The sequence below is a fragment of the Cnephaeus nilssonii genome, assembly GCF_951640355.1.
Source record: "Cnephaeus nilssonii genome assembly, chromosome: 11".
Lineage (NCBI taxonomy): Eukaryota > Metazoa > Chordata > Mammalia > Chiroptera > Vespertilionidae > Cnephaeus > Cnephaeus nilssonii.
The window spans coordinates 66,638,084-66,655,977 of record NC_137082.1 but is presented as its reverse complement, the minus strand read 5'-3'; the positions used below and the strand labels follow the sequence as shown (position 1 = coordinate 66,655,977).

General features: G+C 41.4%; 1 protein-coding gene across 2 annotated transcripts in view; it reads left to right on the top strand.

Moving 5' to 3' along the window:
- ARFGEF2 (ARF guanine nucleotide exchange factor 2) overlaps window positions 1-17,894 on the top strand; it is a 94,686-nt gene that overhangs the window by 58,382 nt on the left and 18,410 nt on the right. For both annotated transcript variants that reach the window (XM_079783576.1, XM_079783575.1), the window contains exons 24-34: window positions 760-800; window positions 903-1,072; window positions 4,375-4,526; window positions 6,453-6,625; window positions 10,149-10,309; window positions 11,709-11,839; window positions 11,986-12,115; window positions 13,674-13,809; window positions 14,842-14,980; window positions 15,087-15,141; window positions 17,183-17,297. In XM_079783576.1, coding sequence (XP_079639702.1) covers window positions 760-800; window positions 903-1,072; window positions 4,375-4,526; window positions 6,453-6,625; window positions 10,149-10,309; window positions 11,709-11,839; window positions 11,986-12,115; window positions 13,674-13,809; window positions 14,842-14,980; window positions 15,087-15,141; window positions 17,183-17,297 — 1,403 coding nt within the window. The remainder of the gene's footprint in view (window positions 1-759; window positions 801-902; window positions 1,073-4,374; window positions 4,527-6,452; window positions 6,626-10,148; window positions 10,310-11,708; window positions 11,840-11,985; window positions 12,116-13,673; window positions 13,810-14,841; window positions 14,981-15,086; window positions 15,142-17,182; window positions 17,298-17,894) is intronic.

Sequence of the window (17,894 nt, the reverse complement as noted above, 5' to 3'; positions counted from 1 at the left end):
GCATCATGACCTTTTAAAAAAAATTGCAACTTTAACTTTGTGACCAAATTGTGTCAAGTTAAAACTGCCATAATGTTCACAATTCATTAAGCCATTTTTCTTGAATAAACATTTTTATAAGCCTTTGGTAATTCCAAAGTTCAGTTCTGAAAATGTTGATTTTGGTCATTTTTTGCCAGTTTTTTTATCTTTTTATTTTTTTTATTTATTTTTTTTAATATATTTTATTGACTTTTTACAGAGAGGAAGGGAGAGGGATAGAGAGTTAGAAACATCGATGAGAGAGAAACATCGATCAGCTGCCTCCTGCACACCTCCTACTGGGGATGTGCCCACAACCAAGGTACATGCCCTTGACCAGGATCGAACCTAAAACCCTTCAGTCCGCAGGCCGACACTCTATCCACTGAGTCAAACCGGCCAGGGCAATTTTTTGCCAGTTTTTTATTGCTGTCATGGAAGAGCAGCTTTTTGGAAGTTCTCACTCAGCCACTCCCATTGTGGTGACATCACATGCTAGTATGTTTTAACTCTTCCCCCCTCCTTTTGATGTGTCACTTTCTCTGTCAGTATAGGCATTTCTGTTCGTAATGCAATTCATTGACCAGTTCTGTACCTCTGATGCCTCAGCATTTATTTTAAAGTGGAGATACCAGACCTGAAATGTTTCCTTTCTCCCTTTTCTAAGATTGTTTGAGATTGAAATTTAGGCTTCTAAATCTAATTTTTATTTTATTATGTCTGGAATTACCTTCCTAGAATTTTTACCGGATCTACTAGACTGGATGGAAATGCAATAGGTATGTATGTGACTCCTCTGTGACAACTGCAGACGCCTCGTGTTGTGACCATCTGACCATTACTAACGAGGCCTCGCATGTGTTGTTGGGTCTGGCCTGTAGTTGATTTTGTCCGCTGGCTGTGTGCTGTGTCCATGGACGAGCTGGCTTCCCCCCATCACCCCCGCATGTTCAGCTTACAGAAGATTGTGGAGATATCATACTACAACATGAATCGGATCCGACTGCAGTGGTCCCGAATATGGCATGTGATTGGAGATCACTTCAATAAGGTAACTCTTTAGATTTCAAAACTATTCCATCGCTGTCCAAAACAGCAGGCAATTAAATTTTAAAAAGTGAAGTGATGAGAGTTTAGGTGCCTATCACTCATTTTCCCTGTGGAGTCAAGGACAGCTCAGTAGGACCCATAGCATACTTACATATTGATAGAACTCAAAGAGAATGAATTAAGAATTCAGGCTGTGCAAAATCTTCAATATCCCATATCCAGGATATAGGCTAACATGACAAAGAGCATTATAGTCACTCAACAAACATGTTGGTATTTGAAAGCATTATGAAATCCTAAAGTGCTTTCTGAAAAGTTTATGTTCCATGTAGTTTCACTATTAAATGTCACTTCCATTCTATTCTGACTCCCATTGTCATTCCACTTTTCTGAAACCTTTGTCAAGAAAACTAACACTTTGTTTTTAATTAGAACTAAGCAAGAGCCTTCTATGCTCTGAAACTGACAACTACTGAGAGAAAGCCAGACTAAACTTTCTCTCCACCAGAGGTTTCATTATATACAGGTAGACACATGCACACCTATATTGACCAAAGAAAAAGAAATCAAAAGAATATGTATGTATTACATGTGTATGTATGTATGTATTTGTGATGCTAATTGCTTCATAAGGGAAAAGTAACAGCTTAATAACACTGTTCCCTACCAAAGCACACTTCACAATTTACAAAATATTTCTCAGGCCTGCAGATATAATAATACAGAGTTATAATACAGATGCTTAAAAATAGTAAAAAACAATTTACCCAAAAGAGAATCACTCTCTACACTGAATAGGAGAAAAATCGTAAAAAGAAGTTGTCTGCTGGCTCTCACGGGCAGCTGCTAGCCTGCTCCCGGGCCCTGCAAAAATAAGGCATTGTCAGGCGTAGTCTAACTTGGAACATCAACTAATCAAAGTTCTTGCTTACTTTGTGTCCTTATTAGCTCCAAGGGGGGTACCTCACAACATCTATTTAATAAACTACCTGAGTGCCTATACCAGGCAGTGGACAGATGAGGTCCCTGCCCTCAGGGAGTTCACCCACATTTTATGATAAAATAATCGATGGTAAAGGGTCAGGTGACACAGTATGTTAGTCCTCTCTGGAGGTGACCTTTCATCTGAACCCTCAATGAGGAAACAGCTACAAGAGCCTGAAGATGACCTAGAGCAACTCTGCTGAGTGAATGGTGACACTGTCATTCATCTAAAGTCAACTCGTTCAGCAACCATCTTTCCCACTGTTCGGGTAAATAAATGCTTAGTGGACCAGTTGACATGATTGATGTGAACTTCCTGGAAGTCTAGGTTTCATGTTAAGTGGAACTTCTTTTGTTGGGGAGCGTCGATTTTACAAGTTCCCTTTCTGACCTGCAATTCTGTTGTCAAGACTCTACATGCCAGTTCTCAGTTATCACTGGGTCACTTCTGGGCAAGCTTGGGACATGGCAGATAGTACTTAGATATTTCATGGTTGTCAACTTCATTCCATCTAATCGGTGCCGTTAAGCACAAAGTTTGGAAAAATCAGTTGCTCGCCCTGGGGCTTTTTATTCTTTCCACCACCTCAGAAAGATGTCTGCTTCCCCTTGGGAACTGGAGCACATGAGAATCTCGAGGCTTGAAGAAATGGGCGGCTAAGTACAGCTGTAACTTAGCTCTGGGGATTCTAGCAGAGCCATTGGAACAATCACATGTTTCTTTTCTTCTAAACTAGGGCACATGTGTGTCTTGGGTTATGCAAAGCTGCACAATAAGCCTGGTGTATATTCCTGAAACAGGAATTCCTGAATTCTCCTGGATTTTTAGGATGGGGATATATTTTTTATTAGTCTCTAATTACATAAACATTACATGAACATCTTAAAAAAATTATAGCTAAAAACATCTTTGACCATCACCACCCCCAACAGGACAGCCTCCAAAACTAATTGTTCTTATCAGTTTGATATATATCTTTCCAGACACTTTTCTATACACATGCATATGTTGGTACTCAGAAATATAGATAATATTGTCTTGGTTTGTTTTGCTTTTTTAAAAAACATAAATAGTCTTATACATACTTTATAATTTGCTTCTTAATTATGCTAGAATATATGTTTATTCTTTTTTAATTGTAGTAAAACATACATAACAGAATTTTCCATTTTAACCGTTTATAAATGTAGAGTTCAGAAGTGTTAAGTACATTCATTGTGGTGATCTCCTGCGTTCTTTTCATCTTGCAAAACTGAAACTCTGTACCCATTAAGCAACGACCCCCATTCCTTCCTCTCCCCAGTCCTTGGAAACCACTTTCTCCTTTCTGTCTGTGAATTTGATGAGCCTGCGTACTCATACAAATGGAATCATGCAGTATTTGTTCTTTTGTATCTCGCTTATTTCACTTGGTATAATATCAGGGTTCATCCATGTTGTGGCCTTTGACAGAATTTCCTTCTTTTTATGAGGCTGGATTTATTCTTTCTTTTTAATTGCCAAATGTTATTCCATGTGAACATATCACCATGTAGTCATTTTCCTATTGATCTTTTTTTTTTTATTGCAAATGATAATGACTTTTGTTAAAATTCAAACATTTTCCAGTCAGACACGTGTCAGTGAAGTTTCTCCCCTGGAGCAGGCTCCTGCACACAGTTCAGATCATTTGTCAGGGGTTCTGGTGAGAAATATCCCCTTGCTCTGCTGTTAGGGTTTCTTCTTGAGGGAGAAGTTTACACCCATAACTTCAGTCCCTAAAAGTAGGTAACCCACAGACAAGTCCAGTGTTACGGAATTGAAAGCCTCACTATTTCTACGAATTTTCATTTGTAATGCTTTGCTTTAGGCGGCAGACGTGGGCAGTATGAAAAGGCTTTACAGAGACTTCCAGGTCTTCTGACCTGGCATGCATGTTTGTATAAAGTTAAATAGCACATGGAGGATTGTTTAATGGGTATAATTTCAATTTTGCAAGATGAAGAGAATGCTGCTAGTACAGCAATGTGAACGTCTTTAACTACTAAACTGCACTTAAAAACGGTTAAGATGATATATTTTGTGTTATGTGTATTTTGCCACAATTTTTAACAAAGCACATTTAAAAGAACTTGTAACTAAATGTGCATTACTTTCACCATTAAACTTAAATAAAATTGTACAGGTCATAACCACGAAATAATCTTTTTTTTTTCTACTTCGGTGTGTTTTCCCAGAGCATTTGTTTTAAAGGCAGGATGTCCATTTTTGAGGTTCAGAACCCCACATCCACAGTTGTTTCACTGTGCCTATTTCACCTCACTTCCTGTTCTGCTCAGGTTGGCTGTAACCCTAATGAAGATGTGGCTATCTTTGCTGTTGACTCATTAAGGCAACTTTCCATGAAGTTTCTTGAGAAGGGAGAATTAGCCAACTTCCGTTTCCAGAAAGATTTTTTGAGACCCTTTGAGCATATCATGAAGAAAAACAGGTATGTGCATTGTTCTGAAAGAGCTTTGGTCAAATTCCCCCATTGGGCCCAGCCAGTGAGGCTCAGTGGTTGAGCATCGACCCATTAACCAAGAGGTCCCCAGTTCAATTCCCATCAGGGCACATGCCCAGGTTATAGGCTCAATATCCCTCACCTTTTCTCTCTCTCTAAAAAAAGAAAATCAATAAAAACATATTTTTTAAAATTTTCCCCATTGAGCCCCTAAAAAGACCCCCTACCACTAACCACACAATTTTTTTCTTTCTTGATGGTGGAAGCAAATAAAATGAACAGACTCTGATTCGCATCTGTTGTCTCTAAGTAAATCACACTGCAATCGGTGTGTAACCTTTCCCAAAGGACACGTTACACCACTGCAAATAGTAGTAATACGTCACACGTCTTTTTGAGGCTGTTGGGGGATGGAGGAGGTCGTGGGGCAGGGAAAGAGTCACTGCTGAAGCAGCCTCCAGCAAGGTCAAGGATTATGTGACTCAGCATTTGTGCCCCAGGGAAGTGATAAAGAGGTCAGGGCAGCTGCTAGCCCTTTGAAGCAGTCACCCTTACCATTCATTCACTTGGCTTTATAGAGGCCTGCCATCTCCTAGGTACTATTCCAAGTGCCAAGCATCCAGCAATAATGAAAACAGTCAAAAATTTATATTTTCATTTGGCCCTGATTCAATAATCATTGCAACTGGGTGATAGGTATACAGTAGTCATTACTCTATCCTCTCTACTTACATATATGTTTGAAGTTTTTCATAATAAAATTAAAAAGCAAGTCCTTGTTTATATTCCAGTGGGATAGTTAAGTAAATGTTCAGTAAATCATTGGTAATTACTCTAAAGAACATTAAGGGGATAGGGATAGAAACACTCTTTATACGGGCAGTCATAACCCAGTTATCAAGGACTCAGGTTCTTTCCATTTCTTTGTTTGGCCATCCACAAGGTCACTTTCATCCTTGAGCCTATTGTTTGTGATTGCTGGACTGAGGCTCTAGCTCCAGCCGTCATGCTGCCGTTCAGAATGAAAATAAGAGAAAAGAGGGCAGAACCTGCCATGTGTATTCCTTTTAAGACAAAAGCTAAACCTTCCCAGAAACCTCTTCTCCCTAATGCCATACATTTTTTCTGACATCTAATTAGTCAGAGCAGATCATGTAGCTCCCCTAGCTGTAAGGGAGGTTGGGAAATCGAAGACCTGGCACATGCAACAAGATTGCCATGTTGTCTTATACCATTTATGATCGGTTTCCTAAGGTTGGGCATGTTGCTGCCTGCAGTGAGAGTTCTGTTGTAAGGAGGTAGGAGGGTAGCTTCTGGGTAGGCAACTAACTGTCTCTAATTTTTTTTTTTTTTTTTTTTGTATTTGTGTAAGAGTTTATTTGAGGCAAACTGCCGACATATGCTGGGGAGCAAGATCTCAAAGCTCCAGAGAATAATAGTTTTGCGGCTTTTTTTATGGATGTGATATTAAAGAGGAAACATAAAGACAATTACATGGAGGTGGGGAAAAACAAGGCAGAGATTGGATTATAAGATAGTTAACAAGATTATGTGGTCTCTTATTTCAAAGGTGTGTTAACCTAGATGCACAGAAACTATGGACAGGTCTTGCCTGGGGCATGACTACTCACCACGACCTGCCCAATTAGGAATTTATGATCAATCATCCTGTGAGGTTCCTTTCCATAGAATCTCTTTTTTTAATCCACAGTTCCCCTTTTGGTCATAAATCAGTCAAAAAGATACATTCATGACCAAGCTTTGGTCAGATACTGTCTCTAATTTTTTTTAAGTGAATGTGGATTACTGCATGGTTTAAAAGAATGTGTTAAGTGCTGCTTCTACATGATAAGCTGTGTATGTCTTCCCACTATACAAAGTACTGATGACACGGCTGCCCCATGCCTTCCTCAGGTCACCGACCATCCGGGACATGGTGATCCGCTGCATCGCCCAGATGGTGAACTCACAGGCGGCCAACATCCGCTCGGGCTGGAAGAACATCTTTGCCGTGTTCCACCAGGCAGCCTCGGATCACGACGGGAACATTGTGGAGCTGGCCTTCCAGAGCACAGGCCACATTGTCAGTAGGTGTCTCTGTTCCCTCCCTACATCCACCCACAAGTCCAGAAGAGGGACCGCTTATTTCCCGTCTCTTTTACTCCCAAAAAAGGGCTTCCTTGGTTTAGCTATACTGTGATATAATGACATGCCATATTCTTCACAGGGTGCACAGCAACCCTGTGAAGGAAATACTGTCAACTCTCATTATTCGCAGCGTCCATGTTTGTGAATTCACCTTCTTGCTGAAATTTATATGTAACCCCCACTAATACTCCTGGCACTTTGGTTGCCTTTTGTGGACGTGCACATGCACAGAACAGCAAAATACTTGAGTCACCCAAGGTACACATTCCCAGCTGGGTTAGAAGTCCATGCTCTGCCTTCTTGTTTCAGCTCTTTTATTGTAAATAAGCAAGTGTCCTTTTCATAGTACACTTACTGCCACGTTTTTGGCAATTTTGTCTTATTGTTGGTGACTTTGCCATTTAAAATGGCCCTGCACATAGTGCTAAAGTGCTGTCCTGTGTCCCTAAACACAGGAAGGCTGTGATGTGCCTTATGGAGAAAATACATCTACACTAATAAAAGAGTGATATGCAAATTGACCGTCACTCCAACACAAGATGGCTGCCCCGATGTGGTCAAAGATGGCCTCCCCCATGTGGACACAAGATGGCCACTACAAGATGGCCAGCAGGGGAGGGCAGTTGTGGGCCATCAGACCAGCAAGGGAGGGCAGTTGGGGGGAACCAGCCCTACAGGGGAGGGCAGGTGTGGGGAACCATGACTGCAAGAGAGGGCAGTTGGGGGGACCCAGGCCTGCAGGGGAAGGCAGTTGGGGGAAACCAGGCCGGCAGAAAAGGGCAGTTGGGGGTGACCAGGCTGGCAGAGGAGGGCAGTTGGGGGAGACCAGGCCTGCAGGAGAGGGCAGTTGAGGGGGACCAGGCCTGCAGGGGAGGGCAGATGGGGGCGACCAGGCCAGCAGGGGAGAGCATTTAGGGGCGACCAGGCTAGCAGGGGAGGGCAGTTAGGGGTGACCAGGCCTGCAGGGGAGGGCAGTTGGGGGCAACCAGGCCAGCAGGAGAAGACAGAGGCTACCAGGCCTGCTGGGGGCAACCAGGTCGGCAGCGGAGGGCAGTTAAGGGCTATCGGGACGGCAGGGGAGTGGTTAGGGGGTGATCAGTCTGGCAGGCAGAAGCTGTTAGGGGGTGATCAGGCCGGCAGGCAGGCAAGCGGTTGGGAGCCAGCAGACCTGGATTGTGATAGGGATGTCCGACTGCCTAAATGGACATCCCTCAAAGGGTCCCAGATTGGAGAGGGTGCAGGCTGGGTTTAGGGACACACACGCACACACATCCGTGCACAAATTTCGTGTACCGGGCCTCTAGTGTTTTACATAAACTTCATTCAGGCATGAGTTATAGTGCTTTGTTGGCTGTGAGTTCATTGTTAATGAACCAACAGTATATATTAAATAAGGTGTCTTTAAATAGATACACATAAAGCAAGGTTATGTAATGATCAGTTGATGAAAATGTTATGACCAGAGGCTCGCAGAAACCTAACCCTGAATTTCCCCTAGAAGTGATAGTTCAGAAATTGCTAATTCAGTATTCACAGCTACTTTAGAGAACCTAACTATCATGATTAATGAGAAGTGACTATGCCATTGTTTTCCCCACTTTACTGAAGAGAAAACCGAGGCATCAAAAAATAAAGTAGAACAACTTGCCCAAGGTCACGCAGCTAGTAAGTGGAGGAGCAGGATTCACACCAGGCAGTCCAGCCCAGAGCTGGCACCATGTCCCTCCACCCTGGACTGACCAGAACTCCCTGTCCTGCCTGCGATCCTGTAACAAGATGTTTACTGGGCTTGGTCTTTGTGGAAATTGTAAAGCATTGGGTCAGCTTTCATCTTTTTAAGTTTTTTTAACTTTTTGTAAACTTCTTGCTACGCATATATTTCTCCTAGATCACGTGATATTTGTAGGGTTTTGAAAACTTTAGGTTTCTAAATTGCCTTTAACCTTTAGCTCATTGACATTTATCTTTACAAGATTCCATTCAGAAGGTAGCACGAGGTGTGGTCTTAGGAAGGAAACAAACAGAGAATTAAGGGATGAGTAAAGATCACAGACTAGGCCAGAGCCTTGCTCAGGACTCAGCTTTTGGCAGGCAAACCACTATGGGCAACTGCACAACATAGATCAGTGTTTACATCTTAATGTAGTTCCTCAAGCTCCATTCTAAAGCAGCCTCAGTTAAATGGACACCTTGGCATCTTGCTACAACTTGGTTTTCTCATGATTCACCCTCTCTCACTTCCCTGACCACCAGCCTAAACAGCCCCTCTTACCTTCTGCCCTTTATCTAGAACTCACCCCACCTGAGATTATCTTATATATGTATTAGAGGCCCGGTGTACAAAATTCGTGCACAGGTGCGGGGGGGGTGTGTCCCTCAGCTCAGCCTGCACCCTCTCCAATCTAGGACCCTCTCACAATCCAGGACTGCTGGCTCCCAACCGCTCTCCTGCCTGCCAGCCTGATCACCCTCTAACCACTCCCCTGCCAGCCTGATCAACGCCAAACTGCTCCCCTGCCAGCCTGGTCACCCCCAACTGCCCTCCCCTGCTGACCCGGTCACCCCTAACTGCCCTCCCTTGCCAGCCTGGTCGCCCCCAACTGCCCTCCCCTGCAGGCCTGGTCCCCCCAACTGCCCTCCCCTACTGACCTGGTTGCCCCTAACTGCCCTCCCCTGCAGCCCTGGTCCCTCCCAACTGCCCTCCCCTGCTGGCCTGGTTGCCCCCAACTGCCCTCCCCTGCAGGCCTGATCACCCCTAACTGTCCTCCCCTGCAGGCCTGGTCATCCCTAACTGCCCTCCCCTGCAGGCCTGGTTGCTCCCAACTGCTCTCCCCTGCAGGCTTGATCCCCCCCAACTGCCCTCCCCTGCAATCCTGGTCACCCCCAACTGCCCTCTGACAGTCCGGTCACCCCTAATTGCCCTCCCCTGCAGGCCTGATTGCCCCCAACTGCCCTCCCTCTGAGACCTGGTCCCTCTCAACTGCCCTCCCCTGCTGGCCTGATCGCCCACAACAGCCCTCCCCTGCCAGCCATCTTGTGGTGGCCATCTTGTGTGTTGGAGTGATGGTCAATTTGCATATTGCCTCTTTATTATAGGATTATATAGGAATTGACTTAGGTGATTGTTGTCTGTCTTGCCCATTGGAGCATGAGCACCCTGAGGCAACAAGTTTGATTCATCATCTCTTTGTCTCCAGGGCCCATAACCATGCTTTGCACATAGTTGACACTCAAATGTTTGTTGAATGAATGATTTTTTGGGTCTTTATGTCATTGTTTGAGCTCAGGAACCAGTTTAGCCCAAATTGTACCCAGTGCACTTATTCCTGAATAATTGACTAAGAAGCACTGTCTTACAGAAATACTGGCATGCTTTTCTTAGATTTTCACTGGGGTGTATGTGTGTGTGTCTAATCCCCATTTCTAAATCCTGGTCTTTTTTATGTGCCTTTGTCTCCCCAGCAACTATTTTCCAGCACCATTTCCCTGCAGCCATCGACTCCTTTCAGGATGCTGTGAAGTGCTTATCGGAGTTTGCCTGCAACGCCGCTTTCCCTGACACCAGCATGGAAGCCATCCGGCTCATCCGTTTCTGTGCCAAATACGTCTCCGAGAGGCCTCGGGTACATTTCTCCTTTCCTCACTCATATGGGCGATGAGGGGAAGGAGTTGTGGGGCCAAAACCTTCACTCCTGACAAAGAGCTTTCCATTGTAGGGGTTATACCTTTTCTGCATTTTGTATTTATGAAATTATTTTATTCAACTGAACTTTTGTTTGGTATCCTACGAATTATTTTGTAGACAGTATTTTAGCTTTGAATTTTCGCAAAGCTGAACAAGCTAGACCCGTGGTCGGCAAACTACGGCTCGCGAGCCACATGTGGCTCTTTGGTCCCTTGAGTGTGGCTCTTCCACAAAATACCACGGCCTGGGCGAGTCTATTTTGAAGAAGTGGCGTTAGAAGAAGTTTAAGTTTAAAAAATTTGGCTCTCAAAAGAAATTTCAATCGTTGTACTGTTGATATTTGGCTCTGTTGACTAATGAGTTTGCCGACCACTGAACTAGACCTTTCTATTTGAAGGAAAATAAACCTCCCTTTTAGGAAATGACATTATGCCATTGTGACATGGCTGGGAAGTCACATTGAAAAATCACCTTTTGTTATCTCCTGGAAATATTTTGGGTTTTTCTATTATGTCTCACCTATCTAAGGAGGCCTGCTTGGTTTAAATGACAATCTCAAAACACTGAAATTGGGTGGAAACAAACATAAACTAAGGTGGCTAGATCTCGTCTCAAGCATTCTTTACAGAACTGTAAGCCCCTGAGATGACATGCTTGGTCCCCACAACAGCTCATGAAGATGATGATGATAATGAGAGCCACTGTTAGCTGAGCACTTACTACATGTCAGGCACCATTCTAGGTACTGTGTGTTGATTTATTTAATCTCCAAAGCAGACCTACTAGGTGGGTAGTTATACCCCATTGTACAAGGGAGTTAACTGAAGCACAGAGAGAAATTGCCTAATGTTAGGTAACCAGAGTTGATAAAGAAATTCCTTTACAACAAACAATGCCACTTTAAGAGTGGTTACAGAGCAGAGGGCTGGAAATCCTAGAGACAGGGCTTCACATCCAGGCTATGGAAAGACTGCCAGCTCTTAGCTGCATGACCTTGGGCAGCTTACTTAACCTCTTAGTGCCTCAGTTGACTCATCTGTAAAATGGGACCATTATTTTTTCCCTGCCTCTCGGAATCATTGTGAGAATTATTAAACCATGTAGAGCACTTTCACAGTCCCTGGCCCATAATAAGCATTCAGGAATAGTAGCTGTTGCTGCTATTATTTTAAGTACTGTAGTAACATTCCAGAAAGACCTAAGATTTTGCAGCATCCCTTGCTGAATGGATATTTTTAGGAGAGGACATGTGTGAGGCCTTCCTCCCTGTGTAGTTCCCTTTCATTTCCTTCCTTTTGCTTGCATAGTCTGTACCTGAGAGGTGACTTTCATTGTAGGTGCTACAAGAATACACAAGCGATGACATGAATGTGGCTCCTGGTGACAGAGTCTGGGTCCGAGGTTGGTTCCCCATTCTGTTTGAGCTCTCCTGCATCATCAATAGGTGCAAGCTGGATGTGCGGACAAGGTAACTGTGTCCCAGGGCGGTGCCCCTCCCATCACTGAATGAGCCTCAGTCACCTGCTCACCTGACCCATGCTCTCCCACTCTCTTCTTTGCTGTCCTCTTCCCCCGCCCCCTTCCCTCTTCTGCTCCCGGTTTTGTTTCCTGCAGAGGACTCACGGTCATGTTCGAGATCATGAAGAGCTATGGCCACACCTTTGAAAAGCACTGGTGGCAGGACCTGTTCAGAATTGTGTTCAGGATTTTTGATAATATGAAACTCCCGGAGCAGCAGTCGGAGGTAGGTGATGACTAAAGCACAGCCCAGGATGAGATGGGAGACAAGCCTCTCTGGCCTGTGTCTGCCTCTGGGGGTTGTGTCCTCATCTCCGTGGAAGTCTTAAATACTGAGCCACTTGAGATGTGTTTGATGTGTTTTAAAAATGGAAACAGCCTTCCTGGCACTCTTCTACCAATATCAACTAATATAAGAAATCCTCCCTGTCTGAGGACGAGTGAGAGGAACTTAATCACCACGCTCTGCCTTTTTGGCCCTGAGGCATCGGACCTGCCAGATCAGCAGGGCACCTGACTGGTTCACTTGACAACTTCTGAACAGTCAGTAAAAAGTGGAGTGACTCTGTCCATTCAAAAACACACTTAAAAGGGTTTTTAATATGAAGTTGCAGTCAGATGATGTCAGCAAATATTAGGCCGTTTTAAAAAAGATGTGAGATGTTTCTAGTTGTCTTTGTTATTTCTCCCCTGGAGGTAGAGGGCTGAGGAGAAGGCATTCTAGCTCAAGATTTTAAGATGGGAGAGTAACTTCTTTACCTTCTTTTAGGAACAGCATTCCCTCCCTCCCTCCCCCTGATATAGAAGGAACATATGTTTAATATGGAATATTAAAAATACAAAAAACTTATCATTTAAAATCATTGCGAAATTAGTTAATGTTTTGGCAAGTTTCCCTCTGTCTTTTATATAGATTAAATAAGGTTGCAGATGGACCCGGTCATAGTATAGATACAGTTTTCTAATCTTAAAGTAATTAAAATTTTTCTTCATTATAAAACAAATTGGAAAACAGAAAAACAAAGAAAAAATTTAAGCACCCATGGTTCAAAACTTCCACAAGTTACCACTGTTAACCCCTTCAGATATGCCGTGTGTGTTGAAGTAGAATTTATTGGATCATATGGTAGTTCTATTTTTTTTTTTTTTAGGAACCTCCATACTGTTTTTCATAGTGGCTGTACCAATTCACAGTCCACCAACAGTACACAAGTGTTCCCTTTTTTCCACATCCTCTCCAGCATTTATCCCTTGTCTTTTTGATGAATGCCATTCTAACAGCTGTGAAGAGACATCTCATTGTGGTTTTGATTTTTATTTCCCTAATGTTTAGTGATGTTGACCACCTTGCCCTGAGGCTGTTGGCCATTTTTATATCTTCTTTGAAAGGTGCCTATTTACTCATTTTTAATATTTAAATGTTTGATGTATGGTGTATTTAGCATAACCTTACATTCATTTTTTCCAAATAATTAAAAGTTTTTGTAAGTAACACTTTGACTTTAATGTTCTGTCAAATGGATGTACTCAATTTAATCGCACATTGCTGGACATTAGTTTGTATCTGTGTTTACAGTGTATAAATACCAGTGTGATAAACATAAAGCTCACCCACAAATCTTTGGTTATTTCTTTAGGGTTCATTCCTAGAAGTGTTACTGCACCAGTGGATGTGAACTGATATGACTGTTGATACACAATGCTAGATTGCTTTCCAGAATAGTTTGTCAATGATGTATGGGACAGAGTGGTCTTTAAACATTATCTTTGTACTGTTTTTCCAGAAATCTGAGTGGATGACAACAACTTGTAATCACGCACTTTATGCTATTTGTGATGTATTTACCCAGTTTTATGAAGCTTTGAATGAAGTTCTTCTTTCTGATGTATTTGCACAGTTGCAGTGGTGTGTAAAACAAGGTATTCTATGTCTCTAGGCATCATTTATCTTGACATAGTCCTTTATGATAGACTAATTTTTTCCACATATAAAAGCATGGCTATAATGCCAAGGAGTTCACTATATCATTTAATTCAAGGGTGGGGAACCTTTTTTCTGCCAAGGGCCATTTGGATATTTATAACATCATTTGCGGTCCATACAAAATTATCAGCTTAAAAATTAACTGCTATATTTGGTCAAACATTTAATAACTCACCCTAATGCCTTGACAGGGCCCGACCAAATGATTTTCCCAGCCTTAGGTGGCCCTTGAGCTGGATGTTCCCCACCCCTAAGTTAATTGGTGAAAATGTATTTTTAAAATTTTAATTAGGACATAAAAATAATCTCTCAACCAAGTCAGTTTATATTTCTTTAAGGTGGTCTGTAGTTATATTTTAAAAGATGTACCTTTTTGTAAGTTATACTATTTTGTTCTATTTTTGTCTGTTTACAATTTTCTATGATAAAATGTTTTTTAAATGTATTGTGGGAGTCAAGATCAATAGCTTCATCGATGGACATTTTTTGTTTTAGTACTTAGGTGTGTATTTTAGTGTGTATTAGGAAAAATACCCACATAGCATATTAGATCTGGATGCATTAGATAGTTTTGGCTTCGTAAGATGAGGCTTAATTTAAGCTTTTCAAAAAGTGATTCAGTTTTAAAATAAATGATAAAGCAGTTGATACTGATATGGCAAAAAGTGGAAAAACAGAGTTTGAATGACTACATTTTTAAAAACACAGTTCGGATATTTTCCATCTTCTTTTACCATTTTTCATACAAGAAGCCCGTTAATTAGGTAGCAAAATTTTGACCTTCCGATCCCTAGCAGTAAAGCTATGAGAAATAATTTCTCCCCCACTTGAACTATAAAAATGTTAATACTATCTGTAGCAATGCTGCATTAATTAAAAGTAGTCTCCACTTCACAACATGAAGCATCAGCAATCTGGTTGTCAAAGGGCAGTTGAAGTTTAATGATAGATATTATTTTATTTTGCAGATAATGAGCAATTGGCTCGATCAGGTACAAATTGCTTAGAAAACTTAGTAATATCCAATGGAGAGAAATTCAGTCCTGATGTCTGGGATAAAACGTGCAGTTGTATGATGGATATTTTCAAAACAACCATCCCACATGTGTAAGTGTTAGTGTGATTATCGTTATTTGTGTGTGTGTTCAGTGGAGTCTTGGAGCTCTGCGTTGCCTTTCAAGTGATCCTTTTCCTTCTCTTGCATTTTCTCAAGTTTGCTGACGTGGAGGCCTGTAGGAATGGAGGAAGACTCATCAGAAAAACATTTGGTAAGATTTCGTTTTGGTTCTCTTTTCTCATTTTATAGTAAAAGATTTAGCAGCCCAAAGAGTTAATGCTTTCCTGATGGGAAGTGAGTTAAAATGGTTATAAGATCTAAAAACAATATATGTTCATTAACACAGTTTTTCGAAAGTGTAAAAAAATATTACGAAAATAAGTCACCCCACTCAATAAAAAACACAAAACATTTATAGTTTTTTCTTTATGTGACTGCACTCACATAACCCACATAACGTATTTTCCGGCATATAAGACGACTGGGCATATGGAAGATTTTCCTGGGTTAAAAAGTCGTCTTATATGCCGGAAAATACGGTATTTGAAATTTGGCTTACTTGGCACATAATGTATTACTTAACATTGTGAGCATTTTCCCATATTTTTAAATATTCTCTGAGAACAGCCTTTTCAGTAGCTGCACATTATTATAATTTATTTAGTGAATTCTCCCTTGTTGGACAGGTCAGTTCCCATACTTCACTGTTATAAATACTTTAGTGTAATTATCTTTATTATCCTCCTAAATAAAAAGTACTTTTTCTCCACCAATGAAGTAGTTGTTGTGTGTGGGTTTTTTGGGGGGGAGGGGTGTTTATTTGTTTGTTTGTTTTCAGAATTAATCATTTATATAGAAAAAATGTTGTGTACATGCCATACTTTCATACCTGGCTTTCCAACTAAGCAAGGACTAATTAGAGTACCAGATGCAGCGTGTTGGCACTTACTAAACGTTAACAATATATTAGCTGTATAACAGAAGTTACACAGACTACGAAGTAGTAGTTGTTTTTTGTGTGCAGCCACATAAAGTTCTAATTCAAGCCCCACTTTAAAATACTTTGGTTTACAAGTATTTTACAAGTGTTTGTAATTTATTTTAAATGTGTTTTTATATTGATTTCAGAGAGGAAAGAAGGGGAGAGAGAGAGAAACATCAATGATGAGAATCCTCAATCAGCTGCCTCCTGGACCACGCACACACACAAACACACACACACACACACACACACACAATCGAGCCCACAACCCAGGCATGTTCCCTGACCAAAAAATCGAACCGTGACCTCCTGGTTCATGGGTCAACACTCAGCCACTCAGCCACACCGGCCGGGCAGTGTTTGTAATATTAACATCTATTCCCAAATAACAAAAAGGGCATTAGATTTCAAAAGGCATTTGGGATATAGCAACTTAACAATGAAGCCCATTATTTAATAACTTTCTGGTGGTTTTTTTGTGTGTGTGGTTTTTTTCATTTTATAACTTTTCTTTTTTTTTAATTACGGTTGACATATACAATATAATATTAGTTTTGGGTATATAGCATAGTTGTTAGATACTTATATAACTTACAAAGTAATCCCCCCAATAAATCTAGTATCCCCATGACACTATACATAACTATTAAACTCTGTCTTCTTCTGTAGTCAATAGAAAGGAAAAAAGGCGAGCTGTTACACTAGTTTACCTTTTTTTTTCTAGTTTACTTTTTAATTTGACCTCATTAAAATTTGGTCATGCTCATTGTTAAATCATATGTTGAGAAATGCCCTCTAAATTGGAATGAGAGCCCTAGCTGGTTTGGCTCAGTGGATAGAGCGTCGGCCTGCGGACTGAAGGGTCCCAGGTTCTATTCCAGTCAAGGGCATGTACCTTGTTTGCGGGCACATCCCCAGTGGGGAGTGTGCAGGAGGCAGCTGATCCATGTTTCTCTCTCATCGGTGTTTCTAGCTCTCTATCCCTCTCCCTTCCTCTCTGTAAAAAATCAATAAAATATATATTTTTTAAAAATTGGAATGAGAAAATATGAAGTTTTAATGGAGGGAAGAAATCATTGAAATCCGTAATCTCTCCTGTGCAGCCTCTGAGAAGTGTCACCTTATGCATGCAGTGTACTTGTACTTCAAGCTGAGCAAGACACTTACATTTAAGTTGAGCCTCAGTGTTAAAACAGGCACCGCTCTGCCCAGGTGCTGAATTACAGATGAAGAGAAGTGACCGTTGTATTTCTCTCTGGTTTACTTTTAGGATGTGGATCTGGACCGCCAGTCACTAAGCAGCATAGATAAAAATGCCTCTGAGAGAGGCCAGAGCCAGCTCTCTAACCCCACCGATGAGAGCTGGAAAGGGAGACCATACGCAAGTAAGGCCACTTTTTTATTTTTTAATTATTTTAAGTAGGTAACACATTGACGTGGCTCAGATATTCAGAAGGCACAAAAGGGTAATCATGATAAGCCCTTCCACGCTGTGCCTCACTCAGTCTGCCAGTTCCTTCCCGTCTGGCCAACAGTGCCACCCGTTTCTTAGGTGCCTTTCCAGAGACATTTGTTCATATGCAAGAAGTGCATATCTATAACACACAAATACGTATGTACACATAGACAGACAGATACAGATACAGATACATAGGTATACTATATGTACATATTGATACTGTATATACACATATATCAATTCTCTCCTCTTGATGCAAATTGTAGAAGGCTATGCATTATTATTTTTTCACTTAATATATCTTAGAGCTCATTCAAAATCAGTACCTAAATAGCTTTCACATTCTTTTACACTATTGTATATTATTCCAGGCTGTAGATGTTATTTGTGTAATTGGGTCCCTACTAAAAGACAAAATGTGTATTTTTTTGTTACAGTCAGTACTGCATGAATCACCTAGCGTGTATCATTTATGAATTTATGTTACCATATGGCCCAAATTCCTAGTCATTGGATTGCTGGG